The 23,496-nt window shown below is 43.2% G+C and overlaps 1 protein-coding gene across 1 annotated transcript in view; it reads right to left on the minus strand.

Annotated features, from left to right (window-relative positions):
* The window catches only part of LOC138983670 (glutathione reductase, mitochondrial-like), a 100,060-nt gene extending 77,472 nt beyond the window's left edge, over nucleotides 1-22,588 (minus strand). The window contains exons 1-2 of the mRNA XM_070356951.1: nucleotides 22,358-22,588; nucleotides 7,191-7,306 (exon numbers count right to left, since the gene is read on the minus strand). Coding sequence (XP_070213052.1) covers nucleotides 7,191-7,306; nucleotides 22,358-22,555 — 314 coding nt within the window. The 5' untranslated portion in view covers nucleotides 22,556-22,588. The remainder of the gene's footprint in view (nucleotides 1-7,190; nucleotides 7,307-22,357) is intronic.
* Nucleotides 22,589-23,496: the final 908 nt, after the last annotated feature.

Below are 23,496 nucleotides of genomic sequence, written 5' to 3' on the forward strand. Positions count from 1 at the left end.
TAATGCAATACCAAAGTCCGGGCTTTGTCGAAAACTACTTAACCAAAATTTCAACCACTTTGGTTGAAAAATGAGAGCCTCAACTTTTCCAAAAAGCCGGATATGACGTCATCAAAGACATTTATCAACAAAATGGAAAAAAAATCTGGGGATATCATACCCAGGAACTCTCAGTCTCATGTAAAGATTCATGAAGATCAGTCCAGTAGTTTCTCTGAATCACTCTATACACACACACACACACACATACACCACAACCCTCATCTCGATTCCCCGTCTATGTTAAAACATTTAGTCAAAACTTGATTAAATGTAAAAATGGGTAGCGTTTAACAGTACATATGGCATCTCGCACCCCTCCCCCCCCCCCCCCCCCAAAAAAAAGCAACACAAATTTCCATGAGGGTTACCTCACAGGACTACATGACACCTTATCCTTACAAGTTGGTACTGAGCGTACTCTCCTCAAGCTGCTGCAGGAGGTTGGGTAAGGGTATCTAATTCCGACCGATTGAGATCATTGCTTTATTCTCAAGGTTCTAAATCGTAAAGTTTAGCAAATAATTATGTCTTGTTTGGCAAGACCGGCCTTTTTCGTATGCAATTCTTGTTTTAAATATGTGTCTGTGTCGTTACGTAGAGGTTACATGCCGAGTCTCAGTGATTATTAAAAATAATGGTCGAAGTTGGCGGATCATGAAAAATGCGAGCTTCAGCGAGCTTTTTCATGACCGCGAACTGAGACCATTATTTTTAATAATCACTGAGACGAGGTGTGTAACCTCTTTATTCCTCCTTTCTTCAGTTATTCAAAGAAAACAGGAGTTTTTGTGCGAAAGTTTGATCGAATCCGAATCACTCAACCAGTCAACCTGCGCAGGCGATCGATTAATGCGCGGTTGTATAGTTCCGTGCAAATCATTCCATTCTGTTAACACTTTTTGTCAGTTTCCCTGTTTTAGACTAAAATCAAGTACACAGATATGCTGTTATTCTGCTGTGGCGGTAAAGGCAGATATTGTGTGTTCTGTTTATGTTTTAGTATCGTGTTAGGATAATGTTCTTTCGTCAAATGGGACTAGCAGACGAACTTTTGCACCCGTGTTCGAACGTTAATTACTGTATGAAGTTCAGTTTTCTGGGGAAAATAGTGTATGAAACCGCTTTATGTTTTTAAATTGATGAGATGTGTGCATTTTGTTGCGTGTGATCTTTTTATAAAATGAAATATTGTTGAAAACTGACCGTCGGATTGCAGTCAGTGTTGTCGAAGAAACTGCGTTAAAAGAAGGGGAACTACTCTTGTCGGCAAGAGTATGAGTTACTTGCCTTGGGAATTTGCTTGTGATGAACGATCTAGATTCAGAAAACAACCTAACTCATGGATTTTATATGGAGATTCATGTGTTCAGGCCTGTAGTTGTTAATTTAAATGCGGTATGTTTGTATTGTTTGCTCCAGAGATGTATATTTCGTACGTATAGAGCGTTCGGAACTTTTCAGTCGCAAAAGTAGTACCAAAACAGAACAGCTTCTCAACCCATTGCGCTATCGAGGATTCAGGCTGTTGCTGGCTCGTTATTTGTTTGGTTGCTGGGTCATTATCGAAAAATAACTAGCTCTACAAGTTTACAGAGGTAAAGAAGCAGAGGGGGGAATAATTTCCGTTACTAAACAAGCGTTTGTCAGTAAATATTGGAGGTAAGTGTGGTAACCTAAATCCGACCGGGGGTTATCTAAATCCGACCGAAATCTACTCGAAACTAAATGACAGTGAACGTTATGTTTCTTTCTGTGTAGTTTGAGTAATGACCGTCCAGGATGAGGTGTTTGTGAATATCAAATCTCTTCTGTCCTTTTTCTGTCATCCCAACAAAATTGCTTGTTCCTAGATCTATCTATACAAGAAATCAAGATCATGTGTTAAAGGCTGAATACGATTCTATCAATTTTCTCTTACACCCGGCGTAAGCACACACACACATGCACACACACGCAAATGCACACATACACACTCGCACACACAACTTCGCGACTTTTGTTGAGCGAAACACTCTGTTACTATTTCTGAGGCTTACATGCATGCAAACACTGAAAAGTACCCATCCACCCACTTGCGATGTTGGTGTCGATTCATCAGTTTAGCAAGACAAGAGCACGCGCACCTGTCATGAAGTGGATGGAGTGGTTGCTTTTACTTATCAAAACAACTTTCACTGGACATTATAAATACACAATCTGATACCTTCCCGTGTTCATACGTGTTTTCAAGAGTCATAAACGTAAACAATCAATGATTTTGATGAGATTTTGCACAGCGTTTTGTATTCTCTGCGAGGTGGTCGGATTTAGATACCCACTCAAAAACTGGGTATCTAAATCCGACCGATAAGATTTTCTCCTTTTCGATTAAAATAAAGCCAGAAGACTTAGTCCGAACTATCAAATGACTCTTCCAAAAGCACTTATTAACATCCATATCAATCAAACACAACTCTGTTCATCAAGTTATTTGACCTTTCTGTAAGAATCGTATGACGTACTTTTTCGCAACAAACTCTGCGGTGGCTCTGGCGAAGCAGACGTCACAAGGCACATTTTCGCGCCGCGGTGCCGATGACGCAAATCAACTCTTGTGACAAACGATTGGTCCGTAAAGTCGCGTCATCAACCGGTTCATGACTGGCCTGAGTATGCATGGCATTCCTTCTGTTGTGCTGACGTGCGCACATCGTCATTAATGTGACTGGGAAAATCGGTCGGATTTAGGTACCCCCCAAAATCGGTCGGAATTAGATACCTTTACCCTAATAGACACTGGATAGCTGACTCATATTATTAGCATTGTTAAAAGCAAACAACTGCATTTCCTGTTAGGATGTAACTATGAGCAAGATTTCAAAATCAAACCCCTTGACCTTCTAGTAGTAGTAACCATGAATGATGGTCCTAGTAGTTTTATCTGGATAGGATTTGTACACACTGTGGTAAAATGTCTATTCAAGGAAGCTTTGTGTCTCATCTAAAACAGTTGAAAATTAATTAATTATGCAGAAAAGTTTTTAAAACCCCACACAGAAAAAAATAAATAATAAACAGACAAACCCACGAGGCCAAGACATTTAATCATCAGGGGTGGGACTCTCTTGTGATGAAAAACGAGGAAAATCTTTTTTTTTAGGGCCCGGGTTTGCCCAAAATTGTGATAAATGGTACATTAAAATTTGTGCAATCTGATGCATTCTGAGACTAAAATTCAACTTGTTTGGATCAGGATAAAAAGGTATTCTCCTCAACCCCCCCCCCCCCCCCCCCCCTAAAAAACCACACAAAAACAAGAGGCGAAGCCATTAAGGCTCACGTAAGAAATCGACAAACAGTAACACACACACACACACACACACACACACACACACACACACACACACACACACACAGAAAGAGCATAGGTGAAACTGTGCAAGAAAGCGAGACACTAGATCTAGATCTGTCTGTCTGCATGTAGCCTACTTACAGGGACACGACTGCCAACTAGTCTCGGCCCGCTCAAAATAATAATGACCGAGACTTTCAGTACTTCCTTCGCGTGACGTCTAACCCTCTTACGTCATAATGTGACGTCAATGTAATGTGACGTCTTCAAATGTTAGAGTTTCTACCACAGACATACACACGCACGCACGCACATACGCACGCACGCACAGACAGACAAAGTTACGATCGCATAGGCTACACTTACGTGAGCCAACAACCAAACAAACAAGTCGCGTAAGGCGAAAATACAATATTTAGTCAAGTAGCTGTCGAACTCACAGAATGAAACTGAACGCAACGCAACGCAGCAAGACCGTATACTCGTAGCATCGTCACTCCACCGCCCGTGGCAAAGGCAGTGCCCGTGGAATTGACAAGAAGAGCGGGGTATTCGTTGCGCTGAGAAGGATAGCACGCTTTTCTGTACCTCTCTTCGTTTTAACTTTCTGAGCGTGTTTTTAATCCAAACATATCATATCTATATATTTTTGGAATCAGGAACCGACAAGGAATAAGATGAAAGTGTTTTTAAATTGATTTCGAAAAAAAAAATTTGATAATAATTTTTATATATTTAATTTTCAGAGCTTGTTTTTAATCCGAATATAACATATTTATATGTTTTTGGAATCAGCAAATGATGGAGAATAAGATAAACGTAAATTTGGATCGTTTTATAAATTTTTATTTTTTTTTACAATTTTCAGATTTTTAATGACCAAAGTCATTAATTAATTTTTAAGCCAGCAAGCTGAAATGCAATACCGAACCCCGGGCTTCGTCGAAGATTACTTGACCAAAATTTCAACCAATTTGGTTGAAAAATGAGGGCGTGACAGTGCCGCCTCAACTTTCACGAAAAGCCGGATATGACGTCATCAAAGACATTTATCAAAAAAATGAAAAGAACGTTCGGGGATTTCATACCCAGGAACTCTCATGTCAAATTTCATAAAGATCGGTCCAGTAGTTTAGTCTGAATCGCTCTACACACACACACACACGCACACACACACGCACGCACATACACCACGACCCTCGTTTCGATTCCCCCTCGATGTTAAAATATTTAGTCAAAACTTGACTAAATATATAAAAAACCACTTTCACACAACAATGGTAACATTGTAATGGTGCAAACTAACGTAATATACAAGGTATCCATAATCCAATCCTGGCAATAGTATGATCCAAGTGACGCCCCAATGCATTGAAGCTCAAAATGACTATTAGTTATCAGGAGTTTTCAGTCCGCACAATGTAACTCTCAAGCCTCCAGTGTTCTGTTCCATCTTCACTTCTCTCCATATCATTCAGTCAACAAGTTATAGATACTGTGATGAAATGGGACGCGGAAAAATAGATTACCCCAGTGGAATTTGTAAGTTTTGTCCGCGGAAATCCGCGGATTCGTGGAAAAGTCCCATCCCTGAATCATGTCCCAGTTCTAAAACAAGTGGTCACCTTAAATTCGTACCCAAATAACTGATCACCAATAACCACACTTTTCACCTGGATGTACAACTCCTGTAATTCCTTCTACAGCAGTCCCTCTCATGAACGGACACCCTTGGGCCATAGCAAAACTGTCCGTACCTTGCAGGTGTCCGGTCACGGGAGGGGTGACCACCCCCTCCCCCATACACTCACACAGAGACACACAAACAACAGGATTGAGTCTATGCTAATCACTTCTTGTGGTTACTAAACAATAACAATAAACTCCTAATACTTCTTTAAACGTTCTGTAAAAATGATTTGTATGAAAAGTGTTGAAAAGAAGAGATAAAATAAATCCTCAAGGCAGTGAACACACTCACCATGCACTGACATACGAAAGCAGCCACACAATCACAGCACAGAGGAGCGTGTGCAGATGCTTTGCAAGAATAAGCTTGAAAACCAGTTTGAATAAATAGCAGCAGATAGAGCTGCATGTCATAATCATGTAATTTATTTTCTTCTTGTCTGGCTTTATTGACTGCATGCCGATCATGTGGCATGGCAGTGACTTTTCAGTCTTCAGTCGGAAATACACTGTACCAGAGACATGCATTCTATCTATGTCTCTGACTGTACATAACACAGCTCCCATTCTCCCTCACAAATGCCTACCCCAAGCCGAGACAACTGATGCTTGGAAATTGTGTGGAAGAGTACACCTCTCTATTTCTCTCCAATGCTCTTCCTGCAGACATGCAGTGACACCGGACACCCCACAGAGTTTAGCCAGCTACCCCCCATCTCTCTCACTCCCTCCAGCCATGTACTGTTTGGGGCTGTGGCCAGAGAGGCCAGCTGCACTGTTCAGTCAGAGCAAAACCACTGAGTTGACTGTATCTAACTTTTGACAAAGCAAGACAACTGAAGGGTTCACAGATTAGGCAACCGACTCACTGGTCAAGGCTGAGGGGAAACAAGAGTATCTTGTCTATGAAAGAGGTTACACACAGATACGCGATGCTGAGAACTGTGGCCTGTTTTTCACTCTCTTTCGCTCAGGACCTTCATCGACTGTGGTTTCTGTTGTTTATGTCCAACAGACAAGAATAAAGAGCACAGTGCAGTTTCATGTTGGCATCTTCGCATGTACTCCACTCCTGACCAAAACTACCCCCCCCCCCCCCCCCCCCCCCCTTCCTGATGGGTACACGTGTACTCAAGTTATCAGTGACTGTCATCACGCCATTGCGGCTGTGATCTTTGTAGTAAGAGCCGGACTGCTCTGTTATCGATTTTGTTGTGGTGAAAATTTGACGATGGTCTGTCCGTATATTGGAGGTATGACCTGCTGTTGGGACCGAAAATGAGTGTCCGCGTCCACGTTTTGCAGGTGTCCGTTTAAGGGGGGGCAAATATAGAAGGAAAACACTCCGTGCCGAGCAAATGTGTCCGTACATGTCAGGTGTCCGCTCACGCCGGGGGCCGTACATTGCAGGGACTGCTGTACTAAAATATTCAAACAGAATTTCATAACAATTCGAAAACAAGGTCCACCCGTAAAGATTGAGTTTTGTCATTATTTTCACAAGTTTTCATTCATAACCAGCTGGGGAATAAATAAGGCTGTTGCCCATGTAACAAATCAAAATGGTGAATAGATTTGAGCTTTCAAATGAAACGTTGATTGTCAAAGTAAAAGCCAATGAGGCTGATTGTTTGATGTGTGGAACCATCGCAGCTTAGGATTCGTGTTTCCGAGGACACCGATTGTAAGCATTCACTCTCAAAGACCCAATCAATGTTGATGGCTTATTGTGCATACAGTTGCACTTCCAAAATGATAACAAAAACGATGTTTGCTGGCTTGTTGTCAGACCAACATTTTTGTGTTGGTCCTCAGGGAGCATATTGCCTTTTGTCGCATATTTAATAATTTATCAACCGCGGCCTTCGGTCAATAAAGATGAAACAAAAGACGATATGCTCCCCTCAGACCAACAAAAAAGCTGGTCTGTCAACAGGCCACCAAACATCTTATAATGTCATGCTAACCATCAGCTACAGTTACGCAGCAAGCCTTCCAATTTCACAAAGAACCAAAAGATTAACAAGTTAGCACATCACTTCCGGTAATTATATAAAATTTTACAGGTGTAAGGCTGTCACATAAATCATAAGCTTTTTAAGAAAGCAAAGTGACATAGACAAGTTACCCCCAGTCAAATTTTTTGAGCTGCACATCAAAACCGTAGTCCTTGTGATCATGGAGCATTTCTGCATGCATGGCTGTGTTGAACATCACTTTCTTTGGAACGCATCCAACGTTCACCTGCACACACACACACAATACATACATGCATAGTAACATAAGGCAACCACTTTTTTTCAAAAACAAAAACAATTTTTCACATACTAAGGTAATTTCAAATGGCAGAAGTACAAAACTGAACCTTTTTTTGATTTAAGACAGAAGAAAGCTGGAATCTTTTATGTCTTATACGAAAACAGATTTTGAAATACAAAATGGTTGACGCCTCCAGAAGCATGTCATGTATGAAACCACAGAAAAATCTAAACACGCATTATTTGAAAGAGTTTTATCGTCAAGTTCATCACATTTGTGAATAGTTTCTTGTATTTAACTTTTGAAAAAAGGCATGACTAAAATAATAGTGCTCCATCCAGTTTCTCTTCTTTTGCCGCAGGAGCCTATGACTGGAGCCGAAAGAATAGGGTTAGAGTATGACATTTGTTGTGACGTAATTTGTATGAACTTGTAATGATTTACTGTGTCATTATTTTTCTTCATAAGCTTTCTCTTCTGCACGAAACGACAAAAAATCGTGTTTTTGAAATTCACCGATCACTTACAACTTACACTTTACAGAGAAGCTATTAGAAATAACCTATTCAATTAGGTGAAGTAAATGGAACAATGATCCAAAACAGTCTATAGTCCGTAATCATTCGTACCACTCCATATGTACTCATTGGTAGGAAAGGTAGGTCGTTTTCTCCTCCCAATGAACCCTTTACGGGAAGATCTACATGGTGGTTTTTTCTCTTCCAGGAACTTTTGTGGATGTGAAAATGGAAAATGTTATAAGTAAATTTTCATTTGATTAATATACTTACCCGAATCACATATAGCATTGACACAGTCTGAGATGCTAGGTTCTGAAAACGCTTACCCGTCTAACATTTTTAAAGGGAAGCAACCCCATCACCAAAAAAGGCTAAAAATAGCCCTGGTAATGAGCAGGTACTCTGTGAGTTACCTCCCATTGGTATGAACTACGTCACTACCTCTATCACCACGTGGCTACAATCATACGGCTTTAAAGAAACTCAAAAACCATACGTGGGGCAGGTGGGAGGGCATACACTATGTGATTCGGGTAAGTATATTAATCAAATGAAAATTTACTTATAAAATTTTCCATTAAATTACATATTCTTACTCCGAATCCCATATAGCAGATAACATCAACAAGGCGGTGGGAAAGAAAAATCTAACTCACTCTAAAAAACCTTGCCAGAAACTGGCCCGCTGCCAACAAGTCAAGAAGGGCCCGGTGGGAAAAAAAAATCTAACTCACTTTAACACCCTTGCCAGGAACTGGCCCCTGCCAAAAAAGTCAGGAAGGGACCAGAGAAACTCCTGATTGACAGCCAGGATGTCTCTAAAGCAAAACTTGCTAAAGACAACTTAAGAGAGCCAGTAAGCTGTGCCCAGCACTTTGTCCATTTCCCCGGACCGCAATGAAAAACGGCCCAGGAAGAAAGACGAGCCCTGGATTAAATGAACCCGAGCCGAGTAGAGGGGAAAGACAATCTGCGCCCCCCCCCCCCTTTTCTATTGTAAGGAAATGCCAAAGCCCGACAAGACCTGAGAGATAGAGGTCAGCTCCAGAGAAGAGTGACCGATCTCCCCACAAAAAGAAAGAGAGAGACACCTGAGTACAAAGTACCAGAGTCCAATTCGATGATAAAAACTCAAAAAGAGCCTTAGAGTTCCTAAAGTTCCAAGAACGTGAACAAACGCTCACCCCCCAAAGCACGCTGTACTGCTTCTCTGCGTTAGAGTCCAATCTAACCAAGGAAAGAATCATAGTACTCCTGGGTAGTGACATAAGAAAAACGTCAAGAAAAAACCTGACTGCGATCTTTGACATCGTCACCCATAACGCATGCTAGAGAAGGGTGCCGTAAACAGCAGTCTTGCTGCTCTCAAAAGAGATGGTAACCTATTAACCTCTACCCGTTCATGCGAAAGCAGAAAGAGATAGTACGAGGAAGCAGCTACTTACAAAAGTGTGTAAGCAACCGAAAGTGCGGAAGTCACAGCGGACGAAGCCTGGTGTGACCGGTGACCATGAACAAAAAATGGCTAAGGCCATAATGTCCGCAGCTCAGTCTGCTTGTAGGTAATTGAAAGTGAATCAAGAACCCAAAACCGAAAACAAGACTGGTAAGCATACACGAAAAACCGTGAAGCCGACCAGTCAAAAGTCTCCCGAGACAAAGAGTTCTCAGGAAAAAACTGGAAATTAACTTTCGTGGCCAAATCAAGAGCCTTCCTGAGTTTGGGCGAAAAACCAGAAAGCGTCTGTCCCCATCTGAAAGACTGTGGGCCAGACACATAGATCAAAAGTACTCACTGCACGCAGGTAAAGGCAAGAAATAAACATTTCAGCTGCCCAAAAAGATGCCGGGCTATGAGCCCACAGCAAAGAAACCTGAATAGCTAGACCTCTGCCAGAAGGAGAGGCTAACCAAAACTGAGAGAGATGGTCAGCCACAAAGGGTGACTCCTCAAACCTACATTGCCAAAGACAATGCCCCCTCAGAAAAACTGCATGTAACCTCCGAGGCCAACTCAAGCATAACTTAAGTTTGGACGAAACACCAGAACAAGTGTGATCGCTAGAGAAAGACAGAGTCAGACTCGGCGAAAAGACAACAAAGACCACATAGGTCAGTCGTTGCTTCTAATAAACCCTGACGTAACTAAGACGTCGGTAAAAGAAACAACCTCTCCGGATACCGAAAGTGCAACAGAAGCAGCAGTCCATGGCTGAAACAACTGTTACACTGACTGAGGCCTGAAGCCAGCAAACCCAAAGGCCAGCCCTAGACCCGACCAGAAGAGACCTCAGCGGGTGTCGAGCTGGTGGACCTAGCTCGCTGTGTTAAACACAAAACTGATGCATAAAATAAAAAATATGCACCCGTCAGTTCAATCGAAGTCGCCCGACCTCACAGTCCCACAATCCATTGGCTGCTTATAAAACCATCCAATGCGAAAGTGCCCAGGAGAGGACCTCCCGCCATCACCAAAGTAAAGTGCTGAAGGTGGGGTGAGATCAGGGGCACCTCATTGGAGGTGGGGCTTGCCATCAGCTAAGTCCCTCCTCCTTCCCGAAGCAGATCTTTTCTCGAACCACGAAAACCAATGTCACAGCCGCACAAAACAAGCCTGGCAGAACTGATGAGTAGTTGAACTTGTGATGTTTAATCAACATACTGCACCGTCAAACTGAAAACAATATAACATAACAATCACTCAACCATACTAATAATGAACAGCAACTACTAACATTACTGACACTACAAAACAAAGGGAAACAACCTGTGAAACTTGTCATTTTTAAAAACTGTTCTATTACACTTAAAGGGAGATAATAAGAATTCTACCAACTTAGAAAAAGAGCTCTGATCATTACCTTTATCTCTTACACACTTTACACAAAAAGAAAAATAACAAAACAAACCAAAAACTTAATCTGAATCACAGGTAAGAATACTGGTGACTAGAAAATGGTTAAAAACAAAATAACTTCAAAACGTTATCCTTTGGCACAAATGCATTTCCATACACTACCAACATTTTAGATGAAAGGCAAACATGTATAAAATACCACTCTTACTTGAATTTGACACACTGAATATTAATTAAACCGTACATAAACTTTGCAAAAAAACTGCGCACATCATGGCGAACACTAAAACACCACATGGTAAAAGACTGTACCAAAAAACGTACAAAACAATAAACTTTTCCCTACTACAAGAGTAATATAATTATTCCTGAACAGAAAATTGACAATAGAAACAAATTGAACAATATTTACCCAATGATGGCCTTTGTGCGTCATGGCTGATGTTAATGGAACAAAAAACTGTGGCTTATACTAAGAAAAATGGCGGACAGGAAGCGCCGGAACAGGAAGCCCACACGATTCTTACAGCAACATTTTCCTACATATTTTAAGCAAACTTTGAATATATCTTACACACATTTAGTGTAAAATTAATGACTAAATAAAATCTAAAAACTATCAAACTTGTAGAACTTTACTGATCAAAAAGAACAACAAACAAGTCGCGTAAGGCGAAAATACAATATTTAGTCAAGTAGCTGTCGAACTCACAGAATGAAACTGAACGCAATGCCATTTTTCAGCAAGACCGTATACTCGTAGCATCGTCAGTCCACCGCTAATGGCAAAGGCAGTGAAATTGACAAGAAGAGCGGGGTAGTAGTTGCGCTAAGAAGGATAGCACGCGTTTCTGTACCTCTCTTTGTTTTAACTTTCTGAGCGTGTTTTTAATCCAAACATATCATATCTATATGTTTTTGGAATCAGGAACCGACAAGGAATAAGATGAAAGTGTTTTTAAATTGATTTGGACAATTTAATTTTGATAATAATTTTTATATATTTAATTTTCAGAGCTTGTTTTTAATCCGAATATAACATATTTATATGTTTTTGGAATCAGCAAATGATGGAGAATAAGATAAACGTAAATTTGGATCGTTTTATAAATTTTTATTTTTTTTTTTACAATTTTCAGATTTTTAATGACCAAAGTCATTAATTAATTTTTAAGCCACCAAGCTGAAATGCAATACCGAAGTCCGGGCTTCGTCGAAGATTACTTGACCAAAATTTCAACCAATTTGGTTGAAAAATGAGGGCGTGACAGTGCCGCCTCAACTTTCACGAAAAGCCGGATATGACGTCATCAAAGACATTTATCAAAAAAATGAAAAAAACGTTCGGGGATTTCATACCCAGGAACTCTCATGTCAAATTTCATAAAGATCGGTCCAGTAGTTTAGTCTGAATCGCTCTACACACACACACAGACAGACAGACAGACAGACAGACAGACACACGCACATACACCACGACCCTCGTTTCGATTCCCCCTCGATGTTAAAATATTTAGTCAAAACTTGACTAAATATAAAAAGCTGGATCTGGAACAGATTTGGACTAACATGATTTAAAGATGGATATGGCATAGGATTTCGCGTGGCGCCTTTCACACTCCCACCAATTTACAGGATTCATAAAAGTACTTGTAATACAAGAACTAAAAATTAAACATGAATCATGGAAATTTCTATGCACATTCACACAGGCGCAACAATGATTGTCACAAATACTGCTTATGGTCACTGATCCTCCACATAAAGTCAGTTGCTCTCGAGGATGAGGATGAGCTTGTGGACAGGTCGCTCGACAACAGAAAGCTTGGAACGTCTTTTGCCATTTTTGTCGAGATCTTTGGCTGCAATGTTCAAGGTCACATGGCGAACAAGACCGTCGTCATCTGGTGATGCTGCAACCACTCTTGCCAGTGGCCACTGGTTGCGGGGCAGTTCTTGGTCTTTCACCAGAACCACGTCTCCCACCTTGAGGTTCCTCTTGGGGTGAAGCCACTTCTGTCGTTGGGTGAGTGCCAAGATGTACTCCTTGCGCCATCTTGACCAGAACTGCTGTGCCAGGAACTGGACGCGACGCCAGCGCTTTCGCAGAAACAAGTCCTCTGTCATGAACTTGTCTGGTGGGGGAAGGGGAACACTGGATTTCATGGTGAGGATGTGGTTTGGAGTGAGGGGTTCTGGTGAGGTTGGGTCACCTTGATGAACAGCAGTGATGGGTCGACAGTTCACGATGGCCATGGATTCGTACAACATTGTACGAAGAGACGAGTCGTCAAGTCGTCCGGGGCAGAGTGCAGTCGTGGCTCGTAGCACTGATTTCACGGTCTGTACTTGTCTCTCCCACACACCCCCTGCGTGGCTTGCGTATGGAGTGTTGAAGACAAACTGGATTTGGTGGTCTCTAAGCCGCTGTTTGAGTTCATCTTCATCCATTTCTTTCAATGCACTCCTGAGTTCATTGTCTGCTCCCACAAAGTTGGTACCTTGGTCACAGAAAATCTTCTGCGCAGCACCCCTGATTGCGATGAAGCAGCGAATGCCGTTGATGAGCGAGTCTGTGGTCATATCGTCGAGCATTTCAAGATGAACCGCTCTGGAGCAGAAACAGGTGAAGAGAAGACCGTAGCGCTTCACTTCCTTTCTTCCGTTCTTCACCAACATAGGGCCGAAGCAGTCCATTCCCACGTACGTGAAGGGAGGGGATGGTTCGACTCTTTCTTTGGGTAGATCAGCCATCTGTTGACCTTGGGCGTCACTTCGCAGCTTTCTGCAGACGACACACTTGCTGAGAACCTTCGCAACCTGCTTGGAGCCTCCAGGTACCCAGAAGCCTTGGGAGCGGATTTCGTTGAGCGTCATTCCTCTGCCTTGGTGCTTGATTTTCTCGTGACAATGGAGTATCACGAGTCTTGTGACGTGAGAGTTCTTGGGGAGCATGATGGGATGCTTTTCACCCATGGAGAATGAACCTTTCTTGAGTCTCCCACCAACACGAAGAATTCTGTCTTGCAGGAATGGCTCGGTGCGATGAAGCTTGTTCGTTTGAGGCAAACTTCCCTTCTTGGAAAGACATGAGATTTCTGCTGCCAAGAACTGAGACTGGACACCTCTGATGATGGAGAGTTTGGCATTGTGAATTTCCTCCACAGAAAGTTCTGCTGTTGAGCTTTTGTCGCGAGACTTGTTGAGTCGCAAGATTCTTGTCATCACACGTGCTGCCACATTCCAGCTTGAGAAACGAGATAGTCTGTCATCCAAATCTACTGCACAGGACGTAGTTTGGGTTGTCAAGGCAGTGCGAACTTCTCGGGTCTTCAGGCTTGAGAGCTGATGACGTAGCCGAGGGTAGGGAGAGCTTAGTTTCCCACAGAAACTTGGGTCCGGAAAACCATTTGCTGTGCATCAGCTCAGCTGCTCTTAAACCTCTTGAAGCGTGATCTGCAGGATTGTCTTCAGATGGGACGTAATGCCATTGACTTGGGCCTGAGAGGTTTCTGATCTTCTGCACTCGATTGGCAACGAAAACATGGAACCTCCTTGCCTCGTTATTGATGTAGCCCAGCACTACACGAGAGTCTGTCCAGAAGAATTCTTTACTGATGGTGTAGCTGAGTTCTTGTTTGATGGCGTGACCAACCTCTGCAGCGACAACGGCAGCTGCCAGTTCGAGACGAGGAATGCTCACAATTTTCTTGGGAGCCACTCTTGCCTTGGCAGCGACAAGAGAACAGTGCGTTTGACCCTCAGCATTCACCAGTCTCAGGTAGGTGCACATTCCATAGCCTGTGGTACTGGCGTCTGAGAAGTGATGAAGCTGGACGTTGGTGATAGAACCAAAGTTGGCTGGGTAGTAACACCTTGGGATACATTTTTTACACACAATATATAACGCATTCACATCGACCAGCAAACCTCAAGCCTGTTAGGCGAAACTTTACCTTTCACGGCCTTTATTCCAAGTCACACGGGTATTTTGATGGACATTTTTATCTATGCCTATACAATTTTGCCAGGAAAGACCCTTTTGTCAATCGTGGGATCTTTAACGTGCACACCCAATATAGTGTACACGAAGGGACCTCGGTTTTTCGTCTCATCCGAAAGACTAGCACTTGAACCCACCACCTAGGTTAGGAAAGGGGGGAGAAAATAGCGGCCTGACCCAGAGTCGAACACGCAACCTCTCGATTCCGAGCGCAAGTGCGTTACCACTCGGCCACCCAGTCCACTTTGCAAATACAGTCTTTCTTTATTTGGTGTTTAACGTCGTTTTCAACCACGAAGGTTATATCGCGACGATGCAAATACAGTGGAACCTCCCGTAACGACCTCTCCCAAGAACGACCCCCTCCTTTTGCCGACCGAATTTCTCGGCACGGATGCTTTTCACACTGTAACTAACCTCCCAAGAACGACGCCCTCCTTTTTCCGACCTACCAATTTAGGGTCAATAACGACTTTGACCTTTTAACCATTGAGTGTCAAAGTTCGTAATTACGCAGCACACATGTAACACGCACGCCATTACCGTAAAATCCCTAGCATAAGCCCACCCCCCCTGTGCACAGATTTAGGGCAAAATTGGGGGGTGGGCGTTTGCTAGGGATAGACCCCTTTGCACAAAGTAAGTTTTGTGCTCAACCGTGTAATTGAGTGAATACAAACCCCGAAAGCATGTAAGTTAGGTCGTGTGAGTAGAAGTGAAGGAAAAAAGAAAGAAAAAGGACTTTGAGGCAAAGAAGGCCAACCATGAGAGAGAGAGAGAGAGAGAGAGAGAGAGAGAGAGAGAGAGAGAGAGAGAGAGAGAGAGAGAGAGAGAGAGAGAGAGAGAGAGAGAGAGAGAGAGAGAGAGAGAGAAAAGGACTGGCTCTTCTGAAAACAACCCGAGCATAGTCATTCATATAAATTTATAAAGTAAAAAGAAAATCGCCAGACCTTTGCAAGGACAAACAATAACAACACAATTCCGGGAAAAAGAAACTTGATGAAAAGTCGAAATGTCAACACCAATGAAGCCCTTTCTTTCTGTACAGGGAAGAAATTACACGATCGTCTTTGGAAATGAAACGTTAACTGAACTTGGATTTTGTCTTCAAAAGGCCCAATCTTTCTGAGAAAGAAAAACCCACAAACTTAGGAAAAAAAAGAGAAGAAAAACTCGAAAAAAACATGAACGATGGGTGGGAGTGAGGAGAGGGGACAAAGAATAAGAAAAAAGGAAAGAAACACGAAAAGGTAAAGAAGGGGAAAAAGATGACTTTTAGAACAATCTGCACAAATCCTAGTGAAAGTGAGCCTATAGTCTCTTTGAAAAAAGCAGGGTGGGCGTTTGCTAGGTAGTTACCCCTGTGCACAACTTTTGGCCCAAAGTGGGGGGTGGGCGTTTGCTAGATGGTGGGCTTATGCTAGGGATTTTACGGTAGTCACGCATCAAGACAGTCAGGGGAGGTAGTCTGTAGTTAGTAGTGCGTGCAAGTCAAGTGGCCCATGGCTGTCATCTTCTCACCTATTGCTGTCACAATGGAATGACTGCCGTCGAAGTGGGGGGGGGGGGGGGGGGGGGGGGAGAAAGGGGATGGGAGGAGTTGGGTAGGGGCAGTTAGAACGACAACTCAATAATGAATTGCTGTGTACGTATTCTGTGAGTGTGTGCTCACCAACTGAGACCTCGGGCCAATGACCCATACTTGCCAATGAGCAAGTTTTACCTATGGGACGGTCTCCTTTGATGTCTGAGAGAACACTCCTCCTGTCCCAGGTTACAGACACTGACCTTCTTACCCGGGGTCAATCACCGAGTTTTATCTAAAATGCGCGCGCGCGGGTGTGTGTGTGTGTGTTTTTGTGTGTGTGTGTGTGTGTGTGTGTGTGTGTGTGGCCTGGGTGGACTGGGTGGCCGAGTGGTAACGCACTAGCGCTCGGAAGCGAGATGTTGCGAGTTCGACCCTGGGTCAGGGCGTTAACAATTTTCTCCCCCCTTTCCTAACCTAGGTGGTGGGTTCAAAAGTGCTAGTCTTTCGGATGAGACAAAAAACCGAGGTCCCTTCGTGTACACTACATTGGGGTATGCATGTTAAAGATCCCACCATAGACAAAAGGGTCTTTCCTGGCAAAATTGTATAGGAATAGATAAAAATGTCCACCAAAATACCCGTGTGACTTGGAATAATAGGCCGTGAAAAGTAGGATATGCGCCAAAATGGCTGCAATCTGCTGGCCGATGTGAATGCGTGATGTATTGTGTAAAAAAACCATCTCACACGGCATAAATAAATCTCTGCGCCTTGAATATGTGCGCGATATAAATTGCATAAAAAAAAATTAAAACAAAAAATAAAATTAAAAAATAAATCCCTGCGCTTAGAACTGTACCCACGGAATACGCGCGATATAAGCCTCATATTGATTGATTGATTGTGTGTGTGTGTGTTAAGTCTGTCAGTCTGTGCGCTGATGTGTATGCAGTACATCATGCTTATCCATATGCACATCAAATGGGAACAAAAATAGGATAAGGGACACAACTTTCAAGACTGAACTGCCCAACTGCCACCCCTGTAAACTAAATTATACCTCCCAAACTCCCAATAAAGACCCCTCCTTATTACGACCGATTTTTCTGGACATTTTCAAGGTCGTTAGTGGGAGGTTTTACTGTAGTTGTGTTTTTGTGTGCTGTAAGTTCCTCACGAAGCACATTTTCCGCCACTCTGCATTTGACATAATTTTAAAAACGTCGGGTCTTCTTTGTTTGAATTCTTCGCACTCTGTTCATATATATACATGTTACTCTGTATGTCTTCTTTGCAATACAATGGGTATCTTTTACTCAAAGTTTCTCAAAAGGGAGATCTTGCAGTGCATGTGACATTTTGTACTTTCCTGTCACTCTGTTAATCTTTTTTAATTCCAACAGTATTCTTTGTTAGCTTATTTGTGGTCTTTTGCTCAAAGTTCTTCAACAGGGAGATCCTGCCCAATTGCATTTGACAATTTTCAATCTTTATTCGTCTGTTTATTTTTTGTTCGACTAATAACTTTATTGTTCTTCATTGCAAATCGTTGGGTGATCTTTTACTGCCTCCAGTGATGACCATATCACCAAGAAAATTACATGGTAATTTGCATCAAGATTGCAGTATATTTCAGCCGGCCAATGATCGACAGAGCACTGCTTCAGATCTGCTCTCATTGCTTTACTTATCATAGGCTCAGAACAATTCATGGGAGCAGTGAGCTGTTTTATGCTATGACATAACTGAACCAAAGTGACCTGGATACCATTTTGTTTTAAAGGGCAGCTGTCGGGTTGCCTGGCCTCAAAAATGCGCGGAGTCGCGTGCAAACACGCGTTTAAGAGTTTTCCGAGTTGATTCAACTAAAGACTGTTGATTTGGTCCCGAAGAAGATATTTTTATCATTAGTTTGAAACCATGAAAATGAGTGAAACTTTCTGCTAGTTCTCACAATCTGCAAGAAAACGGAGCAGTTGGCAGGCCGAAACGACTCAAAATCCGCGACCGACAACTCTGTCAGCACAAGAAGAGATGCCGTAGCGTTAGCCTGGCAGTGACGTCATCCGAGGAACCCGATAAGGCCGCTGCGAAGTTTACAGTACAATGCAGAGTACAGCTGGGCATCTGTAATGCTGTACGCGTGATTGATTCTTGCACAAAGTAAAGTATTAGGATGGTGGTATCTTCTCAAGACCCACGTTCCCATCTTCTCTTCTTTGATCTGACCAACTGCAACCTTCACAAGTTATTTCTAAAGTGGTTCACATGCTGTTGCTACTCCCCCAGTCCACCCGGTTAAACCATAAAGTTGCTCAACCACAGACCCTCCTGTCCCTGGTCCGCTTGAGGTGTCACGCCAATTACCGTCTACGTGTGAGGTACTGAATTCAAGACAAAAACCAACTCTGTGGGTGGGAAAATCTAGGAAAGAGATAATGACAATACCTCTTCAGTTACTAACTCAAGTAGGTAGACGAGATAAGATAAAGGGAAGAGAGACGAAGACAAAGATGAAACAGTGGATCTTGTGTGGAAAATGGGGGAGGGGGGTTCGGCCGCAAAATAATCAAAGATGAATTTGTCAAACTGTGATTGTGATGGTTATCGTGTGTGTGTGTGTGTGTGTGTGTGTGTGTGATAACACATATGTGTGTGTGTGTGTGATAACTCGTGTGTGTGTGTGTGTGTGTGTGTGTGTGTGTGTGTGTGTGTGTTTGTGTATGATTACACGTGTGTGTGTGTGTGGTGTGTGTGTGTGTTTGTGGGTGCATGTGTGTGTCTGTGTGTGAGTGTGTTTGTGTGTGTGTGTGTTTGTGTCCCTTGACGCGTGACATTATATGCCAATAAGTTGAACAAAAACAGGGTTCAAGTGGGAACACCTGAACAAAAGCAGGAGGGGGACGGAAGACACTTTATAAACTCCGTTTTTTACTGCGAAATTTTGGCCTGGGAGAAGACACCCCATCGCTAAGTTTCTCTTCACCTACCCGTGAACTATGCTTAGTTTAGGGCTTGACTAGACAACCCGATTGCGCTCACTACACGGCATAAAGAGAGCACCGTTCAACCCGGCCGATTCCTCGGCTGACGTCACACGTCCAAGGGAAGTAATTTTCAAGCGGGCTGCATTGACTCAGCCAAGAATGCAAACTTTCTTCGATTAAAGACATTGTAGCATGTCTAAAATCTTCGGACTTGTGTTATCAAGCAGTTAAAATCACCAAGTAACTTTTAAGTATAGTTTCAGTTACATGAGAACTCATTCTGATGAACAGATTTTGAGAGCCACAACCCAACAGCTGCCCTTTAAGGGACATCGCTTTGATGGTTTTATGTTATGTGCAGATTGCTCATTGTGATAATATACTGTTCAAAAAAAGAAACGCATAGTTGCTACTTGCCAAATTTGTTTTATTTTTCGAAAAAATTAACAGAAAATCCAATATTTAGATTATTTGTTTGAAATTTGGTATGGACACAGTTGAATGCACACACAGTTCATTTGCATCTTCAAATCAATCAGTCAATCAATACGATTGGGTGCCGAGGCTGTCAAGTCAGTAGGGGGTGTGACTGCCTTGAGCAGCAACAACTGCCCGGCACCTTCTGGGCATGGACTGGATCAGATGCCGGATATCTTGCTGTGGGATGGTGTCCCACTCCTCCTGAAGTGCCTGCAATAGATCGCGGTGATTTGCCGGCGCTTCTTCTCGCCTGCGCACACGTCTGTCCAATTCATCCCAGAGGTGTTCTATCGGGTTCATGTCTGGCGACATGGATGGCCAGGGAAGCACCTGGACATGGTGGTCGGTGAGGAACTGGGTGGTGAGTCGTGCTGTGTGCGGGCGAGCGTTGTCCTGCTGGAATATGGCATCCTGGTCAGCCAGAAGAGGAAGGGCGTGTGGGCGCAGAATTTCCTCCACGTATCGCTGGGCAGTTATGCGCCCTTGGACGTGCACCAGGGTGCTCCTTCCAGCGGTATTGATCGCCCCCCACACCATGACGCCTCCACCACCATGAACGGGTGCCTCATCCACACAGTTGGGTGCGTAACGTTCGTTTACTCTCCGGTAGACCCTCCTCCGACCATCATGTCGCTGGAGCAGGAAGTAGGACTCGTCGCTGAAGCACACGTGTCTCCAGTGATTCCGGACGGTCCAGCGAAGGTGCTGGTTGCCCCACTGCACTCGGTTCTGGCGATGGCGGCGGGTGAGGACAGCTCCTCTGTGAGCTCTCAAACCAGCTTCATGCAGGCGGTTCCGCACGGTCTGGTCCGATAATCGGTGTGGCCCGGGGAGAGCCTGGACAGAAGATGAGGCCGACAGGAAACGATTCCGGAGGTGGCGGAGCCATATGAAGCGGTCGTGAGCAGCAGTTGTCGCCCTTGGTCTTCCCGCTCGTGGCAAGTCAGCAACGGAGCCAGTGGCTTGAAACCTGACCCACAGTCTACTGATGGTGCTCTGGGACACGTGGAAGTGCCTGGCGATTGCACTTTCACTTTGGCCTGCTTGTAAACGACCCAATGCAATTTGGCGGTCTTCTCTGCTCAATCGGGCCATCTTTCGTCGCTGAATTGTCGTCTGATTTCTTTGTGGCGAACAATCCGCTTTTATGGGTTTTGGAAGACATGGTGAGAGCTCAATATTCCCCGAGTTTCACGAGATTACACTGAAGCATGACGAGTGGTCATGCCAAATGAGCAATTTTGACATTGTAGCCACTGATAACGCATGCGTCACGTGCAGAGCTCACTTGTGGCAATGGACGAAAGGTCGACGACCAGATAAACATTTTCTGCAGTTTGGTGGATATCCTTGTAGCCATATAACTAAATTAACCAAATATTACAAGCTATGCGTTTCTTTTTTTGAACAGTATAAATTAGTTGGGTGGCTGCTTCATCCGAGTTTTGTTACATGTTACCGTGATTATGTGTGGATTGGTGCTACCTCCTTTTTAGTCACTTTTCTTCCACTGATGATATCGTGATTGAAGTTGCATATAGAGTGGATTGGGGTAATTGGGGTATAGAGTGTTTTGTTACATGTTACTGTGATTATGTGTGGATTGGTGCTACCTCCTTTTTAGTCACTTTTCTTCCACTGATGATACCGTGATTGAAGTTGCATTGCTGCGCTAGCTCACCTTTGATTACCGTTTCAGTCATTCATTTTTCTGTATAGAGTGGATTGGGGTAATTCAAACGACATAGTATACATTAATCAACATTAGACAATCAATGCCTTCAATACAGCAATTGCAGGCAGGATCAGGACATTTCCCATGGATGAATGCGTTCATATCATTGATTAAATTTGCGCATATTGCGCAAGTGAAACTTTACAACGAAGGGGTTATTTTTTTCAGTCATTTGAGTTTAACAAATATTTTGATAGTTGTGCATGAACTTCAGTTCGTCCACGACCATTCTACAAAGTTTTGAGTCTATAGGTAAAATAGTCGGACATTTACCTTTTCTCCATAACTGAGGTGTTACTAAATTACACCTCCGAAATTGTCAATGGCGCGGAAGCTTTCCTGAATAGGCATGGCCTTGAACCCAGCTCTAACTGCTTTCTTCGGGTCACCAATGATCTAGGGGATGAGGCGTGTGTTTGTGCATACTCAAAAATACGACTATGCCTGCACCATTGGAACCCCTTTCATGACCGTGCCTAAACATGGCAAAATACGGTATAAAGGAGTTAGTTTGATTTTATGTTGGAACGTTCTTTTATGCGGAGTTCCATTCTACGTTTTCAAAGTCGCACACACAACTAATCCCCCCCCCCCCCCCCCCCATGTTCTACAACATATTTTGGCCCTGTTGATCTCTGATCAACCCTTTTTCTTGTAGTGTGTGTACTAGGATTCCGCCAATCTGAGACCCGTTGAAAAACTCGCCCTGGCCATGACACAGCAAAATACACCTTGTGTTGCTGCTATTCGAAATCCTCAGCCATTCATAAATATGAATGCCACCATAGTGTACACTGTATATTCTCGATTACAACTTACAGGTAAAATTCATAAACAGTGCCAGACATGTTCTTCGTAGTTCTTTGTAATCAAAAATTACACTGAGTGACTGACTCAAACTAGTTTTACTTTGGTTCCAACTTACACAAGTTCCACCCCATCGTCCTTCTTCGACTACGGCTGCCTTGACACCGAATTCTGCGGCTCTTCTGGCGGTTGCCAGACCTCCTGATCCACCTCCTATAACCAGCAAGTCGAACTTTGTCTCGATCGGTGCCATACTTGATAACAGTCGTATTGACACGGTTGGGCGGGAGAAGACTAGTCTTGTAAAAAGTTGCATTGCAGGAAGTTGTCTTTTCCTAGCGCGTGCCTACCGATGTAAACGCGATGGTGATTGGTGGGACTGATGTCAAATAGCCAATGGAAATTGTGATTTCAGATAAGAAATTGAATTAAAAAATAGGTAGCCTGCGAAATCCTGATTGTGCTGGAAAAGTTCAAGAGAGAGTATTCGCTGTACACTCTCTTTTCTCAGCTAGTCACTACCACACCAAAACAAAAACACCGCAGATCAAACACATATCCCGTGTCACGTTCAGGCCCTTCATATGTATGCATCAGCAATGTCACTGAAAGGGCACTCGGTCTTTCGTGTGGTATTGGGGTTACAACCACAGGAGCTTGTATCAAAGCGCCGGTGTCACGATTTCATCTTTCGCCTGTGTACATATTTCCCCCTTGACATATGCTCAAGACTGAAATGTTGTTTCCTAGTAAAATTAAGAAGTGAAATTATTTATGGACGAAAAGCATGTCAGTTTCTTGGATGTGAAGAAAATTGGTGGTAAAATTTAATAGATTTCACCCCCAAAATCGAATTCTTCGAAAACGTGTACCGAGTGGTTACGTCCCTTGAGTTAGAAGGAAAACATTTTAGGATGAATCAAATTTATAAGTTAAATAAAACAAATTGGTTGGACAAATTTGGCCCCATGAATGTAAGGTACACAAGGTCCCTCATCAGTACTATCGAAGGTTTTTTGTTGTTGTTCAGTGTAGAGTTTATACTAGATCAACGAGGCCGAGAAGCGAAATATCAACACGGCGAAAGATGAAAACGTCACACCGGTCTATTATCAGGGCCGGACTAGGTAAGTACAAGGGGGTATGCGTACTATGCGCAACCGACAAATCTTTGAATGTCTTCACAGATTCATGAAATATGACGCTCCTGCATGCACCACTTTAAATCATACCATCTGACCCAGATGTCAAGAAATG

The sequence above is a fragment of the Littorina saxatilis genome, linkage group LG13 (genome assembly GCF_037325665.1).
Source record: "Littorina saxatilis isolate snail1 linkage group LG13, US_GU_Lsax_2.0, whole genome shotgun sequence".
NCBI lineage: Eukaryota > Metazoa > Mollusca > Gastropoda > Littorinimorpha > Littorinidae > Littorina > Littorina saxatilis.